At 53.7% G+C, this 27,949-nt stretch overlaps 1 protein-coding gene across 14 annotated transcripts in view; it reads left to right on the forward strand.

Moving 5' to 3' along the window:
• LOC129077226 (transforming acidic coiled-coil-containing protein 2-like) overlaps positions 1 to 27,949 on the forward strand; it is a 125,196-nt gene that overhangs the window by 57,752 nt on the left and 39,495 nt on the right. For all 14 annotated transcript variants that reach the window (XM_054581639.1, XM_054581637.1, XM_054581631.1 and 11 more), the window contains one exon: positions 23,528 to 23,664. In XM_054581639.1, the coding sequence (XP_054437614.1) occupies positions 23,528 to 23,664 (137 nt within the window). The remainder of the gene's footprint in view (positions 1 to 23,527; positions 23,665 to 27,949) is intronic.

Consider the following 27,949-nt stretch of genomic DNA (forward strand, 5'->3'; position numbering starts at 1 on the left):
AATCGATCTGGCCGATGGGGCCGCCGGGCCATATTTCAGCAGGTCAGGCTTGCCTGCCAAGTGAGCCTCCGTGTTCCAGCCTGATCCACTCTCCCTTCCTTAAAGAGAGGAGCTTCAGAGAGCATTTCCTGGGGAGCTGGGGGCAGGGCGGGGGTAAGGCGATTGTTTCATGAGAGCCCTTGTGTAGATTAAGAGGTCGCGGGCATTGGGCTCTGTGTTGGTCGAGGGACAGGCTGCCGGATGGGGCTTTCTCACGCATCCCCATGCCTGGGCTCTGCGCGGTGATGTCATGCTAGGCAGAGCCTCCTGCATCTCCAGCGAACCTCACTCAGGAGCAGGTGTGTGCGCTGAGCATCCGTCTTCATCCCTGTAGCTTGAGAGAGCATCGTCTTACAATGGAGGCAGAGCCTGTTGGAGGATTTATTTATTTATTTATGTGTTTTAGTGTCGTGAGCCTATCCTTGCTCTGGTTTTCGTCCACGTGGAGCATTGTTAGGTGCACGGAAATACAGGACTACTCTGTAGCGTCCGAGCCTCAGCTGGAAAGGGCAGTTTCAGTCTCTTTTTAAAAAGTCTCTGAACTGGAAATCAGTTCATCGGGCCCTAGCCAGCTCTCAGAGCTCAGACCTGTCAAAGAGCCTGAGGCTCGGAGAAGATATCGGGACTATGGGTTTGAGAAAATAGGCTTCTCAGCCACTGGAAATTGAGCTTACCCATCCCCAACGTCTCTGCCCTCTTTCCCAGTGTGGTTAATGAATGGTCCGCATTCCGCTGAGGTCTGAGTTTGGGGAGATTCTGCTGGATATACTGCCTTTTTGGATAACATCCCCTAAGGTTCTGCCCTGTGGGGATAGTGGTGTTTAAATAAAGCCCCAGGTGGGTTTGCCACATTGGAATGGAAGCTGTTTTGGCAGCAACGGTGGGGGATTAAGTTGGTCCTTGTGCACCAGCCTGAGGCTTCTCTCCCCGGAGCTGCCACCCTGTCTGTAAAATACAGGTCTCTACCCTAGTGTGTTTGCTCATTCACAAAATCCCACCTTCTCTCCCCAACATTTTTATTTTGTTAAACGGAGAGAGGGGAAACATTTGCAACTGGTGCCCTTCTTACTAACCATTCTTCTCTAAAATTCCGTCTCCGCTCTCTGAATGACCAGGGCTTGCTTTTCTACTACAGATTTGCTCATTTCCAGCCTTGAGGTTTAAAAAATGTATTGAGAGCACCCCTTTTCTGCACAGGCTCAAGTCTTTCACGACAGTGTGTGTTTCCATGCACCTGAAAACGCATGCACGTGAGTAACACCTGAGACGGCGTAGTGCATGGTCTGTGACCCGGAAGAAGCTTCTACTGCAAGGCGATGCCATCAGGGTGCACACCTGCTCTGAGGCACAGCCTGTGACAACTGGAATCTAGAGTGAATGCTTCTCTTTTTCTCTGGTGGTCCCTTGTAAATGATCAGCTTAAGGGGGGCCTCTGGTTAGAGAGAAACCAGAGGACAGAGGCGGATGGACATGATTTGGCAATGTCTACAGGATTTTTGTTTTTAGTTCTAGTATTTCTTTTCTTCAGATTTCGGGTTTGGGGTACCTTTGGGGCAGCTTTGGCAGTCTGGCCGATAGCTCCATTCTGTGCAGGGTGCAATAGGAAAGGAGGGAGGGAGATGGGCGTCCAGCGTTTCCCCTTTGGGGAGGAGCAGCAGAAAGGCTGTAGGTTTGGGGGTTGGGGCCAGGGCATGGAGAACATTCCAGCATCGATTGGTCCCTTGAGATACCCAGGGTGGTCACAGTCTCCCCTGAGGGCTGGTTAGAAATGCAGACTCTCCGGCCCCACCCTGGAACCAGCCTATTGGTAAAGATGACCATGTGATTTATAGGCAAGAAAGTTGGAGAAGCCCTGAGCTTGAGCTAGTTTAGTCTCTCCATCCTGGTCCATAAGAAGCCCTGGGCCACTTCTCTGGCTGCCTCTTTACTGTCTGGGAGAGAAGTTCTGGTAGCAACTGTCTCCATTGTTTCCAAACCGAAGAAGGGTAGTGGGGAAAGAATTCTGCTGCAGAGCCACTCCTCGGCAGGATGGGCAGGGAATGCACAGGAAAGGGACAGGAAGTACTCCGGTGAATGTGGTCTGCATCTGTCGATTAGACCTGCTGCTCGTGCCTTCCTTACACGGCAGCCCCTTGTGGCTTGGCTTCTGTAAGCAAAGCAGCTTTGGGTGCCCTTCGTGTAGTTGAGGACCCTCATTTGGGGGACTCCTCAGCTTCCTGTAAATTCTCACACCCTAGACACCCAGCGGCAGCCTGGGGGCCGTTGTCACCGGCGAGGACCAGGCGTGGTTCCATTGGCAAGCTCAGGCTGCATCCACTTTGACTCCACTCTTGTCTGGGCTCTGCAAAACCAGTGACGAACAGGGGAACCCGTGGCTGGTTGGCCCGTGAGGATCAAGACGGAAGGGCCAGGCGGGACAGAGGGATGTGAGGAAGGGTGACGGCACAGGCCCTGGTGACTGAGGAGGCAGGAGCGGGCAGGTTGCGCGACGGTGTCAGGCTCGGGTGATGATGAAGACGAGGGTGTGGCATTTGCCAAGGCCGGAAAACTGGACTGGAGCATGTCTCGGGGGAAGCTGATGAATTTGGGCTGGGACCTGAGAAGCTGGTGGGGTCACAGTTGTCGCTGAGAGAGGGGCCAGGACCCAGGAGAGATAGTGGGTACCACCTCCCTAGGTGGAGTGGTTGGAGCCCCAGCCATCTGTGGTCACACTCGCGAACGTGGAGATTTGGTCCCTTCCATGCGCGTGTGGCTCCAGTGACTGACGGTGTGGCCCCGAGTCAGAGGGTCTCTCAGGCACGCGGGGCCACTTCAGTAAATACCAGGAAGACGAAGACCCCACCCAGTGACCGAGGCAGGGGCACGCAGGGCCCCAACGTCGCCAGCATTTAAGTCACTCAGAGGCCAGAAGGGGCCCCCGGGGCTCCCGGCGGGCGTCTTTCTTTAGGCCCCGTCGGGTCTCTGTCCAGGCCTTCTTGGAGGCGACCCTCAGGCTTCATTCAGCTGAAATGACAGCGTTCCTCCTGTGGTCTGTGGACAGCCTCTCAGTCCCTGGCAGCAGATTTCCCTCTTGATATTATTGTTGGGCAAAATTTAGTCGTTTTTTCCTTCCCTAAAACTGAACGAGCTGCAAAGTCGCGTGGGAGCGGCCGGAGCCCCAGGGCAGCCTCCAGGGGGCCGGCTTAGTGCCAGCTGCCGTGACTTTCCTGCGGCTTCAACAACAGACATTGGTTTCTCACTGTCCTGGAGGCTGGGAAACCCCAGGTCAGCGTGTCAGCAGTTTTAGCGTCTGGTGAGGGCCCCCTCCCTGGTTTACAGTTGGCTGCCCGCCTTCTGTCCTCCCGCGACAGGGAGGAGGTGGGGAGAGAAAAGCGGGCTCTCTTGTGTCCCTTCTCATCAGGGCTCTGCCCTCCTGATCTCCCGACATTGGAGGTTAGGGTTTCAGCCCGCAGGTTTTGGAGGGACGCAAGCATGGGGTTCCTAGCAGGTGCTTTTTCCTTGGCCGTCACGCCTAGGTGTGTCCAGCATGGCCCCTGTGGCCAGGTGCCCACATGCAGAGGTTCCTGGCCCTTCACTACCTTCTCCGTCGGGCCTACCTGCAGGTTTTCTCTAAGGGGGTCTGAAGGCAAGAACACTCTGAAGCTCTCCAGGTAGCTAGCAGTTGCCCAAGGGGCCACACCATCCCTCTCTGCTGGGGGACCGAGAAGGGCCGCCGGCTGATGGTGGGGCAGGCAGCTCGGGCTGGGGCGCTGATGGCGTGACTGTGGACCAGCGTCACATCCAGGTCATTGGATTCTGGGCCAGCCTCTCCCCATTGACCCTTCTGCCCCCCTCTCCATGTGTCTTTCTGCTGCCTAGGGCCTATTCTGCGGCTGGAGTTTTGGTTGCCTAGGAACCACTTTAGTCTGAAATATGATTGGCTGTTCTTGACAGATGGATTGCCTGAGCCAGGGCAGCTTACGGGGTAAGCAAACAATTCCATCCTTTCCCCCTAAGATGAGTGATGAGGACTTCGGCAGTGTAAACAGTTGTCCCATGAAAGCCAGTTGTTCACGGACAGATGCTTTTGTTTCGGGCTGGATGGGAGTCTGGGGAAGGCTCCGTGGCCACGGAGAACCGACTCAGTCCGGCTGCTTACACACATCGATCCCGCGTTGGTTCGCACGACACTGGTTCTGGTTATAGTTACAAATTCCCTGTAGCAGCTCTTTCTGGAGAGCAGGTGTGTGTTATCTGCATCACCAAACATGGAAACAGAGCTGGGGGCTGCCGAGGCAGAGCCGGCAGCGAGAGGCTTTCTCTTAGCCTCACTGTGTAGCCTCCGGAGTTTTCCATCATTGTAACAGTATATCCACTAATCCCATGAAGCAGGCACTACTACCCCAATTTTTAGATGGAAACTGAGGCCTCTGGGTTGCTTAAATCAAGGGGTCAGCAAACTTTCTCTGTAAAGGGCCAGGGAGCCAGTAGTTTAGGCTTTGAAGATCACGTGGTCTTTGTCGCAACAACTCAGCTCTGCTGTGAGAAGGCGAAAGCAGCCACAATTAGAAAACCAGCGTTCCAGTAAAACTTCATTTACCAACCCCAGAGGGGGGTTGTAGTTGGCTGCGCCTGGGTTATACAGCTGGCCAGTGAGGACCCGTGTCCGCTGCTCGCACGGCCTCAGGCCTGCTTATCCACACGTGGGCCCACCAGGCTGTGGTCTGGGCCGCCGCCTTTGTTTCTCTGTTCTCTTTCTCCAGGACGTCTGGTCCACGTTCGCGGATTTAACGTTGTTGTGTACGGTGTAGAATGCCTCCGCCTGCCTCTGTCCCTTCCCTCAGCGCCATGCTTCTGCAGCTGCTTACTTCCCGTCTCTTCTTGGGTTTCTAACGGGGGCTCAGTCTTCACGTGTCCGAAATAGAACTGATGACAAAACAAAACACACACACCTCTCAAAACAAAATCACACACGTACGAACCAGGTCAGTCCCCACCTCGGCACACGCCACCGCACCTACTCAACTGCTCCGGTCCGAAACCTGCTGGTCAAAAGTTCTTCTTTTCCCTCACCTTCCGTCTTCCTAAAAGTCATGCTCCTTCCCTATCTGCATCCATGGCCGTTAGTCTAAAATCCAACCCCCTGTTGGGGGCCTAGAGGCCTGCAGGCCTGGCCCCTGCCCCCCGTCACTGGCCTGCTGTTCCTCAGCCACACCGGCCGCTCGTCAGTTCCTTCCGCGTGCAGTGCTCCCCTGCCTCAGAGCCTTTACGCAGCTGTCAGCTGTCAGCGAGCTTCTTGCCCCATGCGGCTCCTTCTCTAGAACCTTCTGTGAAGGTGGAAGGTTCTCTTAATTTGTACGGTCCGCCTGGTAGCCCACTGGCCACATGTGCCTGCTGAGCATTCAAAACACCGGTAGACCATCCAAGAAACCGAATTTTAGATTCTATTGCATTTTAACCAAATTGCCATATTGTGACAAGTGGTTGGTGTATTGCACATTGCAGCTCTACATGTTCTTGTCTGAGGTCGTCAACGATACTCACCACAATGTGTGAGTATCTGGCTTGGTCTCTTTTTAACTGTTTGCGTCAGAACGTAAGCAATGTGAGCATGTTCTCCTTGTTCATGCGTGCATCCCGGCACCTCGCGCAGCGCCTGGTGCCTGGTGGGTTTTCAGGAAATAACATGTCGAGTGAATGAATGCATGAACAAGTGAAGGAATGTCTAACTAGCAGAGAGTCATAAGCCCCTGCTCCATGTTGAGTCGCACCATGATGACCCGTCAAAATGGCTGTCATCAAAAAATCAACAAACAAGGGCTTTGAGGATGTGGTGAAAGCGGAAGGAACCCTTTTGCACTGTTGCTGGGAATGCAGACGGGTGTAGCCACTGTGGAAAGCAGTATGGAGAAAACTCAAAAAATTAAAAATGGAACTGCCTTATGACCCAGCAATTCCACTTCTGGGAATTTACCCAAAGTAACCCAAAACACTAATTCAAAAGAACATAAGTACCCCTATGTTCATTGCAGCATTATTTACAATCACCAAGATATGGAAGCAGCCTAAGTGTCCACCAATAGATGAGTGGATAAAACAACTATGAGACATTTATGCAATGGACTACTACTCAGTCATAAAAAAGAAGAATTTTTTACCCTTTGCAACAGCCTGAATGGCCCTGAAGTTGGGGACTTGGAGAGGAAGAGAGGGGCTCAGTGGGACCCCCGGTATGAAGTTTCTATGGGCCTGGCGTGAGGACCTTCCCCACCGCTATTTTGGAGACTGTCGGCTCAGCACTCTGCCTGCCCGTTGTCACTGTGTAGCTTCACAGGATTTTGCTGGTGCCCCTGGTTAAAGGAGGCATGACCCTGCCTTGGCTCTTTGGAACATCCCAAGAGAGGAGGCACCCCAGGCTGCAGCAGCGGGAACCTGTCCCCCTCTCTCATGCCACAGCCCTGCGCGCTCCCCTCGGTCCTGTCTTGCCTCTCCTGTTGCTGTCTGTTTTCTCCCAATCCTCTGGGCTCATACCGGCCGCCCCTCTGAGCACTGTCCTCTGTCCACCTCTTGACTGGCCCTCCCCCTGCCTGCAGCTCCTTCCTCCCCGGGAAGGTGCTCCTCGCGGGGTAGACAGGCATCTGTGAGTGCGCCAGGGGCTAACGAGGAGGCTGGGGCCCGGGGCAGTGAGCAGTAAATCACCTTTGTTCGCGCATTCGTAGCCTCCCAAAGGAAGGCAGCTGGGGCACCAGGCAGGTGGCTCTTTTGCACCAGCCCACCGTGGTTGTGCAGCAAAGGAGCCGCCGGGCCGTGGCCAGGTGGCAGCCTTCCTGCAGGTCATGTCCCTGCCACCGCCTCACGGAGAAGAGCTGGGTTTCTGGCTCTGCCACCACCTTCTCCTCTGCTTTCTCCTTCAGTGGAAGCAGCAGCAGCAGCCCTGCCCTGGCTTGGTTTGCTCCTGGGAGATCGCAGTAGCTCCACGTCCTTAGGAGGCTGACAGCTCAGGCCAACTGCCAACCCTTGTGCCACCATCACCCCAGCCTCAGGGCCACCAAGGCGTCTGGGGGGTTTCAGAGTCTGAGAGTTGCTCGGAAGGACATACCAGGACTGTAGAAGCCACAGAGGACCTCTTCCTGATGCAAAGTTCTTTTAAATCCCACAAGCACATCGTTTGTCAAATATCACTCAGGCCTTTGCTGCCAGTCATTATTCAGAATGAGTCAGGTAGTCATTTTATCCTTGGGCTTTAACTTTCAATTTGCTGGGAAACATAGTTTTAGCGGGACTGTATCATTTCGTAAGCCAAGATCAAAGGCGCCCTCCAGGACAGTGAAATGGCTTGGCCTGCACGTCCTCTCTCCCCCAAGGGAGTGTAGTGGGCAGTTCATTTGAGGACAGAAATGTCCCACAGCGGGCCCTTGGTTCAGGCCTCCCCTTGCGTGCTCAAGACAGGGGCTGCTCTTTGTCCTTGCTGGGGGAGAACTGCATGGTGACAGTTGCCACCCTCGTTGCGGCTGCCCACCCCAGGGGGAACATGCTTCCTGCGGCCTTAATGGGGGCAGACCAGGGTCCCTGTGGAACTTCAGAAGCCGTCTGGCTCCAGGGGGGCTCCAGAGGCCCCGCCGTTCATCAGGGCCTGGGTGGAGGTTGCGGATTGTTCATTGTTCTACATTAAAGGGACACCCCTGGGGCGGTCTGGGAGTCTTTTCCCTCCAGGAAGAAGGCAGGGGAGGCTGGCTTTGCTTCAGGGAAACCATCTGCATACATGTAGTTCACGCGTGGAGTTCCCCAGCCTTCAGAAGAGGGTCCAGTGACTGCTCATTTTCTTGAATGCTCCAGGAGAGAGAAAATGACCCTGGAGACGCTTTCTGGAGGGCGGGGCTGCTGGGGCGGGGTCATCACGCAGCCCCAGCCTCCAAGGGGCTCTGCTCCTGGGGGAGAAGGAAAAGGCAGAGTTGCCCAGAGGCTGTGTGAGTGGCAGCTGGTGTGTATGGTGTGGGGAGGGGAGGGGATGATGCTGAGAGTCCCTGACCCTACCCCTGTGTCATTCCAGCCTGAGTATGTCCCTTCTCACAAGGGCTTTGTCTGCGGCCCTAGCTAGGTACCTTCACTTTCCAGGAAGGAAAAGGAAAGAATTCAGACTGACTTAAAGAAAAGAGGGAATCTGTCCCCTCTGAATAACAGGATTTTTCCAGGGGTAATGGTCAGGGTGGCTTAGAAAAAGGGGCCCTCCCCTTAAAAGAAAACTGCGGGGGAAGAACCCTGAAAAACCTAAAGCATCAGAGTTTGCGGCTTTTTAATAGAATCATCTTTTTTGATCTAAGACAGGTGGCTTACTCCCGGGCTCCCTGGGGCTGCCCCTCCTGGCCTGCCGCCTCTGACCTGCGGTCGGCCACGGGGGGCGTTCCGTGCGCAGCCTCTGACGTGTCTGCACGGCCGAGAGCCGAGCTGGGGAGGTGAGGGGCTGGGAGGAGGGCCAGTGCTCCGGGCCCTGCTCCTTGGTTGGCAGTGAACGGCCTTTCAGTAGCCCAGCCTGTGTCGCCTGCCCTGACTGGCATGTTGCGGGAGGAAGCCTGCTCCTGGGGTGACGCTTGGGTATTTTGGTACCTGTAGCATCTGCAGGTACCAAGGCAGAGCCGGCTGACTCGAGGCACAGGGGAGGCAGGAGCAGGAGTGATGCACGGCTGGAAGCTTCTGGCAGTGTTGGCCTGGGAGCCTGGGCTGATGGTTCTGGACACTAGACAGAGGTGTGGGCCATGGGCCGTGGGGAGGAGCTCCAGGTAAGGCGGGAAGGGTGCAGTCTGGTGGAAGGGGGTGCCTCCAGGTGCCGTCAGTGAGGAAGGGGGGAAGCAGGACTTGGGAAGGGGGGGCGGGTTTGTTCTCGACATCCCTCACGTCGGACTGTTCTGGCAACAGAGGAGGGAAGAGAGTGTGCAAGCCAGCTCTGTGGACACCCGTCTCCCCCTGGCGTAGCTCTTAGCACTCGGCCCGACTGCCTGGTCCTGGGGCTGCCTCCAGGCTCCAGGGCCACCGCAGAATTGCGCCCTGGCTCTGTGACACGAGGTTCCTGCTCCCGGAGCCAGGACAGAGGACGGGGGCTGAGCGGGCACTGGCCGGCAGAGCCCTCCACCCCCTCCACTTCCCTCTCATGTCTGCCCTCCCTGCATGAGCGTGTCCCTGCTGCTGTGGTCCTGCCGTGGGCTCAGTGGACCATGCTTGGGTTCTTCCTCCTGACCGGAAGCCCTCATTGTCTTTCTGACTGGGGAAATGGCTCTGTGCATGTCGTAGGTGCACCAGAAAGGCAGGCGGCATTGAGACCAGGGTGGGAGAGGTCTGATGAACTGGCCCGGCTGCCTCTGAGACAAGGAGGGGTGAGTGTGCCCAGGTCAGCGGTGACCAACCTGTCTCCACTGTGAAGAACAGAGCAGAGGTGACAAAAACATCGTAAAAACCACCAGTGGACCACAGGACGAGCTCAGTGCAAACCTGCCCTGGGTTTCTGGGCACGTGGAGCTGCCTCTCACTCTGCGCTCAGAGCCACCCGCTCCCCAAGCCTTGGTTATGGCATCAGTGCAGTGGGGCGCACACCCGGCCCCTCGCTGTTGCAGGAGTCTGCGTGAGAGTAAGAGAGCGTGCGCCGGTGTTGGGGAATCTGGAGAAGAAATGATACATAAAACGTTCAGGAATTTTGTTTTTTAAACATAGCATAATTCCTAGATGATGCTGAAGAAAGCCCTGAAATGCTGATACATTAGCAAAAAGATACATTAGTATCAGTCATCTCAACTGTTTCTATCAAGAAAACCCCTGAGAGCCTGTCAAATGGAAAAGAAGGTGCTAAACCTCAGAAATTAGCCTGCTCAGGTGGGGTTCCTTTAATAATGCAGTTTCTGTTCTTTGTGCTTGCCTGCCTGGGCTTATATATTACATTTCCAATCTGTGCTCAAATATTTATATCATATCATATCAGCGATTTCTTGGGTACAGTGTTCTCCCCCCATGTCCGAATGTGCCCGCCCTTCCTAAAACTCAGGGCTTCAGTGCCGGGCATGGTGTATGGAAGGGAACTAGAGGCGTGGGCGTGACCCGATACCGACTTTCCTGGAGACGGTATGAGTTGCCCAAATCTCAGGGTCCTGGGACATATCCCCCCATACCCAGATGTCATCTTTTATTTGTAATAACTATTAGATGCACTTGGAGCAGTCAAATTGTACAATAGACTAGGCCAGCGTGGCAGAGCGATGGCCACGCATGAAGATTGGGGGCAAAGGCGCTGCGGCGGTGATGAGCTTGCAGTGCGCCGGGGAGGCCCGTGCCGGGCTCCCACGCTGCTCACCTGGGTGTGGTAAGCACTGGATGAGACCTCAGCATTCAGTGGGGGCGGAGCAATGGAGAGAGCAGGACAGGAGGGCTGCATGGAGGAAGGGGAACTTCTGCTGAGCCTAGAAAGGCCAGCGGGTATCTGCGGGGCAGGAAGGCACACCACGTGGAGGGAGCAGCAAGGGCAAGTGGGTTGGGGCTGGAAGGGGCCTGGAGAGGGTGGTGCGGGGCAGGGTGTGGGTTGACCTGAGAGCTGGGCACACAGGGCGTGGGAGTGGGGGTGGAACCGGAGAGAAATGGCAGGGGTGAAATCTTGAAAGGCTCCTGCCTGCCAAGGAGTTTAAACTTTGCGGGGGGGGAGGGGGCTTTGATGTAGTTAAAAAGGGAGCCTTGTGATCAGATTTGAGTGTGTGTTCAAGGGGATAAAGCAGGAGAAAAAGCCCACCTTTGTTCTTTGCTTCATTTTGTCTTGCTCTGTGTCACATAAGTTGAATGTCTCTCTTTCTGGGTTTCCAGGTTTGCAGCCTAATAGACTGGGCGGCCTTGCTCTTTTAATTGGATCCTCTTTCGAATTAAGAGCTTAGCTTCTTGTGTTAGTGTTGTTTGGAAATTTGGCTTTCCTGAAATTGTCCCTTGCGGTCCTCCCGGGTTCATAAAGAGCTTCAGTTCCTTCGCCCCATATGGATAATGGTTTAGTGCATCAGAGGCTGCTCCCCAGGGGAGTTGTCTGGATTGGGCTGGGCTGCTCCACAGGGGACAGAGTGACATATGCCCAGAGCCCATAGCTCGCCCTACAAAGAAAATACAGTGTCATTTCACTTAATACCCCATTGTATGTGTAGATACTGAAAAAAAAAAAAATAATAATAGAGATCCTTTTCCCCCTGGAAGTTGTGTGGCCCAGTAGATGGCCTCGCGATCAGAGCCCCTGGAAGCGCTGGCCTGACCGATTGTGTGTGAAGTTACCACAGCGCGTTCGCAGGCCCGGAGAGCTGCGGGACGTCAGCGTCTCGGGTAGAGCCTCTCGTTGTGGAAGGGGCGTGGAAGGCGCTGGAACTGAGAGGGGCTACTGAGTTTTGGGGATGCCGTTCAGGGAGCAGGAGGTGCCTGTGCAGAGGGCCGCTGAGATGTCGTCATGGCGGCCCGGCCCGTGGACGGCTTTGAGGGGAAAGGTTTTTCAAGAAGCCAGACAAGGAAACGGGGCGCAGATCCAGCCCGGGGCTGTGGGCTGCGATCGCTCACAAACGGCATTATTCCACCGCAGGAGGAAGGGAGCTGGGGAACTGTGTGGAGTTGGGGGGGTGTCCAGGTGCCAGAGTCGGGGGTGGCCCTTCCAGCTCCACAGGGTTCTGTGGAGCTGCAAATGCTGGGGACAAGCAGGGCTTGAGTTCTCCAGGGAGATGAAGGAGCAGGATTTCAGGGTCCTAAGGGGGCCCCAAGCCCCGCGTTGACCGTGGGCCCTCCTGTCAGGAAGCAGGCGCGCCTCTTCCCTCGTGGGGCCTGGGAAGGGCTCCTGGGAGAGCGTGGGCCACACAGTGACAGGACGGGGTGCTCCCCTCTGGAGTCCTTGCTCCGAGTGACACAGGCCGCCCGTCTCTCCCCCTCCCCTTGCATTCGGCGGCCTTGCTGCCAAGTCCTGGGGTGAAAATGGTGCCTGAGGGGGAATCGGGGGTTGTGGGTCTCCGTAGGGAAACGGTGCCGAGAAGTGTCAGGTTATTTTTCGTTATGGGAGTATTTTTGCATGCTTTGGCAGAAATGATGTTTTCCCATCGCTATAGTCTTTGTTGTAAGATCTCCGTGGACTTGAGCTCGGAGGCTGTGGGATGATGGTTTGGTTGTTGGGTTTCCCTCAGCGAGTCTGACCCTGAGCGGCGGGTTCTCTCAGTGGTCGTGTGGATCCTTGGTACCCGGGCCAAGCAGATGAACCCCCTCTGGCGTTGGCTTTAGAAGGGAGGGCAGGCCCTAGCTGGTGTGGCTCAGTGGGCTGAGGGCCGGCCTGCGGGCTGAAAAGTCACGGGCTCGGTTCCCTGTCAGGACGTGTGCCTGGGTTGCAGGCCGGGTCCTCAGTTGGGGGCGTGTGAGAGGCAACTGACAGGTGTATATCTCACACATTGGTGTTTCTCTCCGTCTCTCTCCCTTCCTCTCTTTCTAAACGTAAATAAATAAAATCTTTTTAAAAAAAGAAGAAGAAGAAAAAGGAGGAAGGGCAATGTGGTCAAGAGCCAGAGCTTTTCCGTTTTAATTTTGGGCCAAATTCCTTGGATTCTCCACTGAGACTAAAGCATATGTGTACACCAGTGCCGCCCTTTACCCAGGTGTGCAAGCCAAACCTTAGATGAAATCCTTGGTTCTTCCCTTCTTTTATTTCTAATGTTCGATCCAGTAACACGTCCTGTGACAAATAAAGAGAAGATAAGCCCCTAGTTATGTAATTCAGCTTACATTAGGATTCTGGCTGAAACCAGAAGCACAACTTTTAAATAGCAGGAACCTTGCGATAAATGTAGAACTTGGAGCGTTTGTTGAAAGAGATTAGAGAAACAAAGCACGAGACTGGCCTTTTACATCTTGCCCCCAAAATAAGAGAGAAAGCTGGAGGATGTTTATAAGTCAGAGGGCTTGACAAATAGAAATAGCCAGGTGACTGTTGTCTGATTTGTCCTTTCTTCAGTTCTTTTTATCGTAAAATTGGGTAGTTTATTGGCAAGAAGTAAGCTCTGAGAGTCTATTTGAACTCAGTTGGATTATTGTCACAAATCCCTTAACCTCACGACAGTTTGCCTGTTTGATGTGGGATATTGTATCTGTTCGCTGGAGTTTTGTTATATGTAACTGAAATCTGAGGTTACCTCTCAGCCCTGTTGTATTTAAACTACTGATTACGGCTCTAGTATTTGTGTTGTTATTAAACCATCCGGTGTAAGATGACTTAGTCTCTTGGTGTCAAGAAAAATTATTTCTTCCTTGTGTCAGTTATAGCACAAGTGAAAATAAATTTGGGGCAAAACTCTGTGAAAGCACACTTGGAGTCTCAGCTCTTCCCCTGCCCGTACCTGTCCCCCCAGCCGCCCACGCGTGTCTCTGCTCCTGCCACTTCCCGCTGCCTTAGCTGCTGCTGTTCTAGTCCGAGGTTCCATCTTCTTTCTCCTGGACTCGAGTATCTCCTCACTGATGGAGGATGTGCCACTTCCGCCCCCTCCCGCCCCTGCGACTGTCCTCAGAGGATCACAGTGACCTTTTAGCAACACATCAGGCTGAGTCCTTCCCTCACGGGATGACGTCCCAACTCCTCCTCTGGGCTTTGTCCACCCGCTCTCCCCAGGGACGTTACGCCCGCCCCTTGCATTCAGTAAGCTCCTACCCCAGGTCTCTTCGTCTGTGATCCTCTCAGCCTGGAACCTTCTCTCCCCGGCTTAGTGATGACCGGTTTCCTTCTTCCTTCTGAGAAGCCTGCCTTCTAGGGAGCGTGAGAGAGAAACTCCAGGTGGACCCGCACGTAGAATGGGCCCTGCCTGTCAGCACTTCGCTTTGCTGATTACAGCGTGTCTCTGCGTGGCTGCAAATTCATTCAGTAAATAGTCACGTGAAGTGTACTGCTTAACTCCACTATTCCTTGCCCTCAGCCGTGTTAGCAGTCTGTGTGTGTGTGCATGTGTCGGGTGTGTGGGGAGAACAAGACATTCACATTCTTTTCTCATTGGTCTGTAAACTCCTGAGTCACTGCTTAGGCTGACCCCGGACTACAGGGGGCTTCAAAGGAAACATGACTGTACTTTAATGCATCTCTGATGACATTAAGGTGAAGGATACGACAGTCTTGGTTATAGGATTTTAACACTTTAAAGACTGGTGGCAGTAAAAATGCCTCCTAAATGCTTGGCTTAAGCAAGTTACTTTAGAGGCGTAAGCTTAGTTCTCGAAGCAACACCCTGCCGTCGGTCGTACTGCCGCCTGCCAGTCCCCACGGCAGAGACAAGGAAACTGAGGCTGGGGAATGTGATGAAACCTGCCCGAAGTGGCCCGTCTCACAAGGAGGCAGAGCGTGCGTTTTAAAACAAGATCTGTTGATGCTGGTTTTTGTATTTGGTGAATGGTGTACTGTTTTCTTCTGCGAGATGAGCAGAATCATGTAATTTCTATATTATACACAGAGGTCCTTTAATTCAGACTTGACCACTTCAGACTGTTTAATAAGCGGGTCAAACACTGAGTCGGCAATGCTACCTCATGTAGGAGAGAACGGTGTGAAAATAGGCCCGGGCCGGCAGTGCCTGGGGAAGAAAGCGCATGTTCAAGGCGCGGAGCGGTACTTACGCCCGCTCTCAGGCTACCTTTCACAAGCCACTCCTTTCCTTCTTCTCAAAGACATTGGAGGGAAAGGAACAAAAGAATTAGGACCCTCTTCTTCATTGTACAAAAGCGTTTTGTGCAGACAGTGGTAGAAAAACGAGCTTTTAAAACTTCCTAAATTTCAGACTTTTTACTAAAGTGTTATAGCCACCCCAGCCAAGTCCAGGGACTGAGTTCCTCGTTGTGTGGAGCAGACGTTGTGCATTTTACTTCCACGTACAGAGTCACAGCCTAGACTTGTCGAGAGCTTCTTCGGCAGAGCTGGGAATGTGTTCAGGAGAATTCGTCTGTGGTTAGTGAGAGCCGCTGTTGCAGGCGCTGGTTGAGCTTGGGCTCTGGGCAGGGCCCCGAGAATGACCAGTTTTCAGATCAGTGAAATACAACAAAAACTAAACCCACTCAGAAGCACGTTCCCTGTCAGCTGGGCAGAGCTTCAGGGTCACCCTAGGCCTCGCTGGAAGGGAGTGTCTCAGCAGGAGGGCGAGATGCTGCTGTAACCTCACAAGATGCTCTCAACACTCTCTGGGCTGCTCCCGTTTTGGCGAGCTGGTTGAAATCCACGTGTGAGGGGGTGGGTGTGGGGGTGTGTGTGTGTGTGTGTGTGTGTGTGTCAAAATGGGGACTTGTCTGTGTGCCTCAGTCGTACATTTATACGAGGGAAGCATTGCGAAAAGATGTGTGTATCCCGGGGACGTTAGTGTCCGACGCAGTGAGAGCCTTCAAATCCTTTCCTGATCACTGTTATTAATAATAATTTGCAAGGCTTTAAAAGGCCAATTTAAAGGCGGAATTATAAGTGATGAATTATGAAGTCAAAACACATGAGCTTTAATTATTGATGGAGCAGGACTCAGATTAGCCGGGCAGCCTCCAACTGTGCCCTTCTCATATTGACCAGAGGGGGAGTTGGAGAAACTGAAAAGCAAGGGCCTGAGACACGTGTGTGGACACACACATGCATGTGCACACACATGGAGAGGAGAGGGAGGCAAATACTCAGACAGAGAGAGGCTGAGACAGTTCAGAGACAGAGATGCACAGAGACCGACAGATGGACACCCTGGTGAGGACATGAAGAACTTGGGAGCCAGGTCGGTGCGGCCGGAGCGGCTCTGCTGAGCGGAACCCTGCGGCCTCAGAGAGTCGTTGGCTCGAGGACGAAGCCGCACTCAGCCTCCCTTGACCCTCTGATGGCATCACCCTTTGCTCCGGGTCACTGATGGTAACAGGATTTATGGGCCAGCCAGATGCCCCTCTGGGGGGCATATGGCGATGCCGAGGTCTGGGTGACCCTCAGCCTCCCCTTGTCATCATTTAAGTTCCGAGAACCTCAGGCCATGAGGGGATGCGATTAAGGTATGGCTGAAAGAAACGGGGAGAGGGGGCGAGGGGGACAGAGGGAGCCCACGCTGGCCTGGCCACCCGCCTGGTACCTGCCTTTGGGGCAGTCAGGGGTCCACACGTGAAACTCCATCCTTTTTCTGGAGGTGAGGACACTCTGAGAAAACCAAACGTACTGGAGACTGATTGCAGATGAGAAGTCCAGCCTGTCAGCCGCTAGGACCAAAGAAGGGCACTTGGGTTACCACCAGGGACAGAAGACACGTGGTCTCTCATCTTGGCCCTGCCCGTGCATGGCTCTGAGCCCTGGGCGAGTCGCTGAGCTGCTTGGCTCTGGGTTCTCGACCTCAGAGCCCAGGAGGACACAGGCCTTCTTGAGAGTGGGGGCCGATCTGGCCCACTCAGCTGTCCAGGTGCCCAGCACGCGACGGATTCTGCTGACATTGTCGTGGGATGATATCCAGGTGCCTCACCTGCTGTTGGGAGGATGGGCTGATGAGGAAGCTCCGAGAGGCTTAGTGTCAATGTCAGCTGAGGTGAACAGCTGTGGCGTTCACAGTTCCTGGTTGGGGCACCCCTGGCCTGGTACCCAGGTACCTGGCTGGGGAGCCACTGCAAAATCAGAAGGTTGTGCAATGGGCGTGGAAGGTGAGCCCCCGATGCAGGGTGGATGCTTCTCGCTGGCTAGGGGAGCCCCTGGAGGGTGGCCCCCTGCACTCTACACGTGGGCCCTGCAGCCAGCAGCCCCCACGGGTGTCTGCCCTGGGCTCTGCAGAGCGGCAGGGCTATGTTCCAGCTGCCACGCTTTTTCCAAACTCCTTGTCAGCGTCTTCCCTTATACCTTGCCGCCCCGGACGTAATCAGGCTGATCGGGTCCCAGCTTCGCTCTGTCCCCTGGGCCCTGGACCTGGTTGAGATTCTGGAGAACGTGCTGAGTGGATCTGGGAGGGGCCCTGGTGTTCCCAGCAGTGGCTGGGCTCTGCCCTGTTCGAGCCTGCATCCTCCCTGTACCAAGGCAAACTTGCATCCATGTTTAAACGCCATCCCTGCTTATTGGAGAAATAATCTGAGGGCCGGGAGGTCAAGTGACTTGTTTAAGGCCACACATTCCAGTGAGTGACGTATCTGGGAGGTATTCTGTGGTAGATGTTCGTTGTTTGTGGATTACCTGCCATCCATCCCACCTTCTGATTGGCCTTTGGGGTAATTCTGCCTTCCCCATATGTGCCATCATGGACGGGCGTGTGACTCAGGATGACCCAGTCAGATGTTCCCCTCTCTCTCTTTAAATCTGCTTCCTCAGCTGCTGTCCCCTTTCAGTAAGCCCCGTGCTTGCTGTAGTTATCCAGAGTCGGTCCCTGTGTCTTGCAGTTACGTTGCCTGGATGGCTGGCCATCATCCGGTCCGTGGTCACCTCCATCCGTGCGCTCTTTGGCCTCCCCCAGGCCACCTCTCTCACTCGGGGTGCAGCCTCACCTGGCGTGGCCTGTGTACCCTGCTGACATTTCAGCATAGCCACCGTGTGACGACGACTTGAATCTGAAATTGGGACTTGCCTTGTGAACCTGACAGACACGAGGGATCTTGTGATCATGTGACATCCTCTGCTTGGATTGTCCCCAGGGTGTCAGCCTGGAAAATTCTAGCAGCCCAGCCTCTGTGCCAGAGCTGGCTTTGTGTTCAGGGAAGAGAGCACCTGACCGTGGGCGCTTCCGTCCGCCAACAGCCCAGGAAGGGCCTCAGCCTTTGGTGGTGTCGAAATCACACTCTCCCTTCACCTAAACCATGAGGAGTGATACTGAAGAGAAAACTCCTTTTCCAGATGCAGGATGGGCAAGTGGCAGGAAAAGACCCTTTGCAGTCAGCCCCCACCAAATTACCTGTCTGGTCAATATTTGTTTTAGGTAGGAGGGGGGTGTGCGCGTGCGCGGGGGCGGGTGTTGAAGCAGGGACATGTTTTATTGACAGGGCTCCTTGAAGCAGAGTATTTTGATGACTATAATTTAGTGCACAGCAGTTTCAAAAGTATCTGCTTGCTCAGAAATCCATCAAACCCTTACTCACGTGAGATGGAGAGAGGAGTGAGACAGCGTGATCTGCCGAGCGCACAGGTTCCTTTCCGGAAGGTCTCCCTCTCTCTGCGCAGGGACAGCGGAGAGATGGTCTTTGGCTTGACACAGGGCTTTGGGTCAGCACCGGCCCCTTTCCCTGGGTTGCATCCCCGAGGGGAGGGAGGCAGAAGCGGGGCCCCCATCCTGATCATGCAGCTCACTTGCTTTTCTCGCCCAGGTGCTGCCCTCCTCCAGAAAGTCGGAGGGCGGGGCTGACCGGTATCTTCACTCTTCGCTGGTGGTCCCGAGAACCTCTAACCCCAGATCACTTTCACGTTGGGAGCTGCTGACTGCAATGCTGAGGAATGGATCTAGAAATAGATATGCACGTGGAAATATCCCCACCCCTTTAGCAATGCTTAGGAACAGATATTTCTTTGTTATTTAAGATTTTATTTATTTATTTTTAGAGACAGGGGAAAGGAGGGGGAAAGGAAGGGAAGCACTGATGTGTGAGAGAAACATCAGGTGGTTGCCTCTCGCCCACGCCCTGCCCGGGCCCAAACCAGCGACCTTTTGCTTTGCGGAACGACGCCCCGCGGAGCCACACGGGTCAGGGCAAGAACAGATATTTCTTGATAATCAGATAACATGTAAGCACAGGTAGCTTGAGATTTCCTGGGCAGGCGGGGCCCTGTAGTTAGAACTTAGGGCTCTTACGTGGAGGCAGTGTCCGACGAAGGCTGGCCCGGTCCGTGCCCGGGCGTGGGCCGCGGCCGTGGGGGTCACTTCAGCTCTCTCGCCTGTGTGAAAAGATGGGACGAGTGCCTTGGCATAGAACATGATCTTTAAATTTTCTTCCAGCTTCAAAGTTGGAAGAGTCTGTGCTTCCTGAAATTTCTTATCCTAAGCCCTTGAATTATCTCCAGTAAAACTTGAGCAAATGTAACCATTTAAAGATATGCCGGCAAACTATATTTATAGTATCTCTATTAAAAGATACCCAAGCTTGACTGACATATTCACATTCACATAGGCATTTGTATGTCTGTGTGTATGTGTCTTATCTTATTCTAACTTGACTGTAGTACACTAACTCTATGCTAGTCTAATATTATACTATACTATATTACACTATCTTTTCTATATTGTGTAGTAGACTAATTATATGATACAGTACCTGTGTGTGAATGCTGAACTTATACTATTTTGTTGTTGTAGTTCATAGAAGTAAAGCATGAACACATCTAAACCAAACCACGATTATAGGCTAACAGGCCCTTGGGTTCTAGGGACAGTTTCCATAAAGTGCTCTGCTTGGGCGCAGTGTGTCTGTCATCTGACGCAGGCACCAAGTTCCTCGTTGTGTGGAGCAGAGGCTTTCAGATTCTGCTCAGTGGGATTTCAGAGCTCCATAGAGATTCTCTGAAACCCAAGGAAAGAGTTGAAAAAACTATTTAAAACTTGACTAACGCGCACCTGGGGAGCTTGGGTTGTGGGGCCCGCGCAGCCTCCGTCTGCACTGGAGTCGCTCGTTGCCATGTCTCCTGGTCTGCACAGCGTGCTGTGCTCTGGTGGATGCCGCCAGCATATTGCCTTGTGCTGACAGGTTAGCTGGTTTTGCATGGTTAGGTATAGCTCTTCTGCCCTGTCTGCCTTGTTAAAGAATCATAGCCCATGGTCAGGACAGGGTGGTAAAAAAACAGGTGCTGTTTGCATTACTCCTTGGTCTGTATCAGACTTTTCCTGCTGACCTGGGGAGAAGCCAGCGGGGATCATTCTGCAACCCTTAGGATCAAATATGTAAGCGCATCAAAATAGCTTAGTTTGTTGTCAGTGATGGACTTTATAATAAGAACAGGCTATAAGAGAAAAATAAATGAAGCTTAGAAAATAAATGAAGTAAGACTCTTGGGGAAAAATGGTCCCATTGCTAAAAATGTTTGGAAGCCACTGATGCCGTGAAATGGGCAAAGATTTCAGAGGCAGTTCAGGTCTGAGCCCTGCTTACTAACCAGATGGCCTCGGGCAGCGCACATGCCCCTCTGAGCCACAGCTGTGTCACCTGCGAAATGGGTCTGCTCTCCAGCAGGCGGGACATTTTTGAAGATTATAGAGAAGTGTCTAAATGGGACTACTCCGGTGCTTGGCACATGACAGAAAGTTTAACGCATGATGACTATTACAATGCTTTGCGCCATATTTCCTGTCTGGCCATTAAGATCAACCTCCTTACACCGTATTTATGTATATATTTATGCATTTATTTTACTTGCATATTACTTATTCAGAGAACATTGCATGTGCATATCCTGGCAAATATATTTTCCTGCAATTTATAGAGATGTTTTAGCATACTGAAGTGGCACGTTTTTCTTTCTGATACATCTTCATCACCAATTAATTTCCCTCTCTTTCATTTTGAAAGTGTGCGGAGCCTTAACAGAATAATTTTTTGAGTTTTAATTAGTTTTCTTTTTTTCTTTTTTCTTTTTTTGGTCATGGAAAAAAATCCAACAGCCATTGGGAACCACTTTTATGCATTGAGACTGTAAAATGCTGCTTTATTTTTATGTACAGGCTCTTTGTGGGTGGACCGCAGAAATCCTTGCTCTTGGAAATGTTTTTTGAGCCCACTGGGAAAGCAAAGAGGGAAAGAAAGAGCTAATTTAAAAAGCTGCCATCCGCCTCCGCTAATTAACTTCTCTCTGCTCCTGGGAGAGGGTGTGGAAATCTGAAAACAACACAGGCAGCATCGGAAGCGAATGCCATTCCAGCGGTCCATGGTAGCCCGTGGTGTTTTGATGCAGACTGAATAGCTCATAGTAAACAGGCGTGGAACCACAAAGGGGCTCGGTGTGCCCTCTCCCTCCCCGTGCACTGCGTCGCTTGCAGGGCGGAGCTGAGTTGTGGTCCCTTCTGAGCAGGTGTGCAGGCCGGGCAGCTGCAGCAGGGGGACCTCATTGGAATTCAGCAGCTCGAACCCAAGAGCATCCGGCCCTCCCTGGCGCTTGCTTGTGCTGCTGGGAAAGAGCAGGGGCCCTTTGTGCTCGAAAGCCACGCATCGCCGGGGCTGAGGGATGCAGAAGCCGCGGGAGCCTCTCCCTCTGGATCTCTGCTGGACGCCGGAGGAGCTCATGGCATCTGTGCAGCTGACTTTTTGGTGACATCTTGAAGAGGTTTAGATCCCAGGGATCCCAGCAAGGGAATTAGGGGGGAATCTGGGGCACAGAGGCTGTTCTTCAGCAGAGATGGCTTTTACCTCCTGGAGGATGTGGCCCGCAGTGGAATGGGCTCGGTGGATGTGGACAGCGGTGACCAGCGGTGGGGACTCCAGTCTGTTGGTCCTCCCTGGAAGCCCTGCAAAGAGGCAAGTTGGCCCTGACTGGCGTGGTGCAGTGGGTTGGGTGTTGTCCTGCAAACTGAAAGGTTGCCAGTTCAGTTCCCAGTCAGCGCGCATTCCTGGGTTGCAGGCCAGGTCCCCAACCAGTCGATGTTTCTCCTTCGCATGGATGTTTCTTTCTCTTTCTCCCTCCCTTCCCCTCTCTCTAAAAATAATAAAATCTTTTTTAAAAGGAGGGAAGTTAGCTCCATGTGTTTGTGTCGGGATCTTCCCCAGCGTGTGCAGTGCTGGGAATCAGGTCGACACCCAGGGCCCCCCAGGCAGATCCAAACTCTTGTTCCTCTTTGATGCTCAGTTGCGTAACCTGTATTTTTCATACTGGTAAACAGACTCTGCAAAACTTAGCGTACCTAAATCTGTTGTTGTCCAAGCGTGGATTTAAACTCTTCCCCCTAGACAAAAGCTAAGCCCTTTAATTAATGTCTGTCTGTAAGAAGTCAGTATGGCTGTCGGTTTTGCATGAATTAAGTCTTTACTCGTGAAATTTGATAGTTTGCAGGCTTCGGCTCTTGGGATCCCATCAGAAACAGCTCTGATGTTTTTGTTCATCTTTTTGGGTCCCTGCAGGGATTTGTGGCTGGCTGGAGGAGCCAGGGTCCTGGGAAGTGTAGGGTACGGGGTGGTCTTGGCATTGATAAAATACATTGCTGACCAACAAGTTGTAAAAGCAACGTCGATAGAGGTTTTCTGAAGGCAAACTCCCCAAAAGGCTCTCTTTTTATGTCCTGGCTGACGGCAGAGGGATTGGTGGTTCCTGGTCTCTGCAGGCTGGCAGATGGTCTTTCGAAGATGCTGACCTTTGCTGAGGTCACTGGTCCTTTGACCCCTGCGGGAGTTGGGCAGCCTGAGTGAGCATTTCATGCTCCATCCTCACCTGACGTGTCACCTGATTATACATCTTCACCCAGAATTGCCCAGCGGGTCACTTGTGCAGCAGCAATCCTAAGTATCTACCCTCTCGATAATTACCTCCCTTGTTGCAAGTGAATAAATGGCATTTTGGGCTGTTTTAAAGATCCTGAGGGATGGGGATCAGCCCAGGAGATGCTGCTTGCCCTCTAGCCTCCTCAGTGAGGTGGGACCAGGACCCGGCACGACCTGGCCGCTTGAGCAGGTGGGGAGCCGTCCTCGGCCTGAGGACACATGCCCGGCTCAGGGATTTGGGCAGACCTCCTCCTTTCTGGCTTAAAACTGAGTCCCTAGCCAAAAGAGAGTGATGGGGAAGGGCTGCCTGCTCTAGGTTTTCTAGTGCCTGGGATGTGCAGCTTCCCCTTGTTACTGCTGGGGTCCGGGGCAGGGGTACTCTGTTGTCTTTGTCGGGCACATCCTCCAGCTGACTGGCTGCTGGCGTTCGTTCATTCATTCATTCATTCACTCAGTCATTCATTCGCTCACTCATTCATGCATGCATTCATTCATTCATTCGCTCAACAGATGTTTTTCACTGCTTTCTGGTTTAGGCTTGGGGCTGCTGGGGTTTCCCCAGCTGCCCTCATGACCTTTTCAGCTCAGTAGAGGAGAAAGATAATTAACTTGATTAGAGAGAATAAATCCATAGTAACAAGTGATGAGAGGCGTGGGAGAGGAGGACGGGGTGCGGTGGGGGGAGGCTGAATGCCTTTGTGATTCACGGATGGGGGCCCTGTGGCGTGTTGGAACCGCGGCATCGGAAAGTGTCCTTTGTAACGCCTCCCTATCAGTTTGAACTGTCGCCAAATAACACGTGTTGGAGTTGATCAAAAGATCCCACTGTGTTTGGATTTGCCGCTAAGGCCAGAAATATGTATTTCGAGTAGAGCTGAGTTTTAAGAATATATCATTGGGACACAAAGCTGATGATAATGAGATTCACTCTTGGGAATCATGCTTCAAAGTGACTTTTCTTTTATCTCCCCTCGCAACAGTAATCGGGCAGCGAGCCTGATTCCACCGGCAGGTCAGGAGGTCGCGTGCTGCTCAGCAGCCCCTGGCCCCTGGCCTCGGGGAACAAAGGCAGCCCTGACCCCCGTCTAACCTGGTGTGTCTCCCCCTCTCTTTCCATTAGGAGTTCTGACTCTGAAGAAGCATTTGAGACCCCAGAGTCGACCACGCCTGTCAAAGCTCCACCAGCCCCTCCCCCACCGCCCCCGGAAGTTATTCCAGAGCCTGAGGTCAGCGTGCCACTTTCCCCGGAAGAACCAGGTAACCAAGGGTCAGGCGCCCCCTGGGGAGACAGCAGCTCTTCCTGGGGCGTGGCTGGAGGGGGGCGCCCACCCCAGGGGGCTGTTGCTGGAGCTCCTTGGACCCCAGTTGTCTGGGCCTCTCAGCTCTGGGCTGGGTTTTGTGTGAGGGAAAGCTAAGGGGGAACAGAAACCGCAGACCCTTCTGTTTACTTTGTGGGAGTTTAGTGAAGGCTTCTAGGAAGACTGCTCATTTAGTTCTGGGTGCCTCTCCCCTGGCACCCAGAATTGGGTGAGAGTGGAGCAAGCGGGCCTGGGGGGTTTCTGGTGCCATTTTGGGTCCCCACATTCGGCCCTTGCTCCTGTAAGAACGCAGTTCTGAGCGGCCCTCGTGATCCGCATGTTTATCAGAGGACATGGCTCCCATGGGCTTGGGGAATGAAGATGCTGAGTAGATGGGCGAGAGGAGAAAGGCACAGGGAGCCGCCCCCATGCGTGCATGGCTTGTTTGTTTCTCATTGGCCTCGAGTTTCCCGATTTCCTATCCCTTTCTCATATCCTTTCTCCCCTCGTGTGACTTAAAACACAGGCCTTTCTGCACCTGTGAGATGTGGCGATAACCAGGGGATGGGGCGGATCTCATTTCCCCACCAGCAGCCGGCCCAGCTGGCTGGTGTCCTCCGCCTGCGTCCTCCGGTTGCACCAGCAGGCGTGGGGCCCCCGCTGCACGGGAGTGTGACGGAGGCCTGGAAGGCGATGGGCGCTGTCAGAAACGGCCCCGCAGGCGGGTCGGGGGCCAGGCGGCCCACCCTTAGGCCTGGACCGCCTGCTCCAGCCCCGCACTTCAGAGGACTCCGTTTCCTCAGGCCGCAGCCCTCGCTGGGCCCGGGGAGGGGGGCGGGGGGGCGGGGGCAGCGGGGGCGGCCTGCAGGGCCGCGCTCCTTCTGGACCAAACCTGGGAGCAGCCACTTCCTGGGCCCACCAGCCCGCTTCTCTGGGCCTGTCTGCCCAGGGCGCACCCTTCAGCCAAGGAATAACCGGGGCAGGGTGGCTGGGACCTGCAGCCCCCACACGCCTGTGCTCCAGGCTGCCCCAGCGGAGGTGGGGCTTGGGTGTGAGAAGGAGGAGCAGGCTTAGGGCTGGGCTGGCGTTTGTACTCCTACCCTGGCCGGGAGGGGGCGGGGGGAGTGTAAAGTAAAATAACAGTTTGGTTTTAGAAAGAAATGGGTACCATTCTTTTTACCTGCCCTAGGTTCAAGCAGGCTGTTGTTTTAGAAAGGGTATATACACCTGACTTCGTTCCTAATAAACAATGCTCTCTGGGGCTGGGGACACAGGGGTAGGACCATTTTTAGGGAGAGCAGAGGCCTTTGCTGGTGTCTGATAAATGGAGTTTTCGTGTTCTCCCCTTTTAGACAGCTCATCAGCCGTTAGTGTCCGATTCTGCACAATCCACTGAAGTGCTGGGCTCCGAGGATGTAATTATTAGAATTTATTTGACTTTTCTGGAAAGAAACCAGAAGGGCTGCTTACATTTCTCAGAGAGTCTTTGCCATCCCCACTTTCTTTTATATACTTAAAGTGTATAAAAATTTCATTTCCTATAATATTATTTTGAAACTCGCCCTTAAGTTGAATGGAAAGTGAACGGCAGACTGTAATCCCTGGGTCAAACATGCGATTAAGAATAAACCATTCTTTTTTGTGGGTATAAGAAGTGCGTGCCTGCAAATGCGTGGGATGCTTCCAAAAAGAATTGAGCAACAGTTTGTTACAGCGTGTGGTCCATCCCCAAGCGCCAGGGAGTGTGCGGAAGAGGGGCCGTGCTATGAGGGGCCGTGTGGCTGCTAGGATTTCCAGCCGCCCGGCCTGCCCGCCTCTGGGGCTGGGTTGCCACTTCTGTTCTTTGCTTTGGCCCCTGTCCTTATTCTTTCTGCCCCGACTTCCTTTTTAAGAAAGCAAAACAAAAAAATTTCTATTCTTAAAAACAGTCACATAACACCCACCTCTTTCTTAGATGGCAATTTCTAAAAGAATGAGCATTAGAGAGGAAATGAGAGAGAGGCCCCACCGGAAGGAGCTGGAGCCGTTAATCCCTCGAAACTTCTGATTGGAACTTTAATTACACCTGTTGGAGTCTTTGAACAGGGACTTTACGCTTCTCCTTGGGAAACTACAGCGAGGCTGAATGTATGCGGATTATTCAATAAGGACGCTTCTGGTTGGGATTGAGTGTACTTAAAGCCCCCTGGCTTGCACCGTGCAAAGATCCGTTTGATTTGCTGCACAGTTAGAAGAGTGTATGGGTCCCTTCTGCAGCCAGCCTGGGACACCGACCTCGCGTGAGAAGGCAGCGCGCTCGCTGGTAGAGGCGGCTGGAAGAGAAAGCTTCCTTCTGAGAACCATGGGAAACGGAGGGCAGAGGAGGAAAAGCTATTGTTTGGTTTTCCTCTGCAAAGTGCTGGGGACATTGCTAAAGGGACAAAAAACAAAAACCCATGTGAAACAGTAGACAAGACCTTTGGCGGTGAATAAAGACCCGATTTTTCCTCCTGGAGTTACAGTTTACAAAGTAATCAATCACCTTATGTTGGGCCCTGCCAGCATGTTTGCGCTCCGTGGGGTGGCGGACGGGCGAGTCACTGGGGCTCACTCTGCGACTCCCGGCCTGGTCTGGACCGGGCCAGGATGCGGTTTATCCCAGACCAGCTTTCTTAGCCTTCAAGTGAAGAGAGCGACCTGCTAGTCCCCTGAGGTCCTTCGCCCTCGGACCGTCCGTGTCCCCGGAGCAGAACGCTTCGTGCCCAACAGTGCCTGTGTGTTAGAACTCAAACTGGCCACGGAGGGACATAATTAAATGTCCCATAACCACATAATAGCGCCCGTTTTAGCACCTGCCATGGGCCAGGCCTGTGCTGAGTTTCCAACTCAGATAAGAGAATGAACATTAGGAATTGCAGTAGGTATTAGTCATGTGTTTAGAGGGTTAAAGCTATGCTCCCTGTGTAGAAGACCCTTGATATATTGGCTTAGGGTAAGAGTCTGTGGCCTGTGAGTTCGAGGGGGTCATGGTTCAACCCCTTCGGTCCTCTGGGATCAGAGTGCGCTCACAGAGAGGGGGGCGACGGGGGAGTGGGGAGAGAAGCCCCAACGCAGCTGCCAGCAAGTGCTCTGGTTAGGAACAGCCCAGCAAGGCTGAGACATGTGGCCTTTGGAGACAGCAGGGGGACATCCAGTGGGTGGCCTTAGTTGCCTGTGATTAGCTTGCTCTTTCCTCGGAATTCCCTTGTTTTCTGAGCACATTGCTGTTGCTGGCGGGCGGGGGGGCCTTGCTGCCCAGCACTGCTGTTACGGACTGCAGCGTGCTCCCCGTAATCGCGAGCCACAAGCCTAGTCCCTAGTGGCGCTATATTCGAAGACAGGACCCTGCAGGAGGTGCCTAAGACCAAATGGGGCCATACGGGTAGGGCCCTAATTCAATAGCACAGGTGTCACTGTAAGAAGAGGAGGGGATGCCAGGGAGGTGCTCCCACAGAGAAAGGGCCACGTGAGGACACAGGGAGAAGATGGCCACCTCCAAGCCAAGCAGAGGCCTCAGGAGACCCCAAGCCTGTGACGCTTTGACCTTGGACTTCTAGCCTCCAGCACTGGGAGAGACAGGCGGTGCCCCTGTCTGGGATACTTCGTTGTGGTGGCCCACGCAGGTCGATGCAGCTGGGCACCTTCTGGTGGGCCTGTGCTTCTGCTGAACCAAGGATGCTGATTGCGTCATCAGCTGGGCCCAGCCCAGGGGGACCCTGTTGGGTGCACGAGGCGATGGGCGTGGTCACGTGGCTGGATCCATCTGGGGTCTTGTCCTCCCCTCTCTGTCCACAGCAGCCTCGCAGTGCCCGACATAGAGGGGCCGCCACGTGACTTGTGCAGTGAATGAACGAGTGGTCTTCATGCGGATACTGCTGTGTGGGCTCCAGAAACCCCGGGGGTACTCGAGCCCAGCTGGACCACACGTGCTTTGGAACAGCAGGGCCTGCGCGTGACCATGACCTTTTCTCCTGTCTGAGGCTTCCTCTGAAGAGGCCATGGAAGGGCCCCCCACCCAGGCCTGTAATGAGTGGTCCGCTCTGGTCACCACCCAGTAAGACAGCAGTTCTCAACCAGGGACACCTTTGCCCTCCAAGGGGACATTTGGACATTTCTACAGATGTCTTGAGTTGTCACACCCGGGGTGGGGGTGCTGCTGGCATTGAGAGGGTGGAGGCCAAGGATGCTGCTGACCACCCCACAATGCACAGCACCGCCCCCTGACG

The sequence above is a fragment of the Pteronotus mesoamericanus genome, unplaced genomic scaffold (assembly GCF_021234165.1).
Source record: "Pteronotus mesoamericanus isolate MK-2021 breed Mesoamerican mustached bat unplaced genomic scaffold, CSHL_Meso_final contig_657, whole genome shotgun sequence".
Classification (NCBI taxonomy): domain Eukaryota; kingdom Metazoa; phylum Chordata; class Mammalia; order Chiroptera; family Mormoopidae; genus Pteronotus; species Pteronotus mesoamericanus.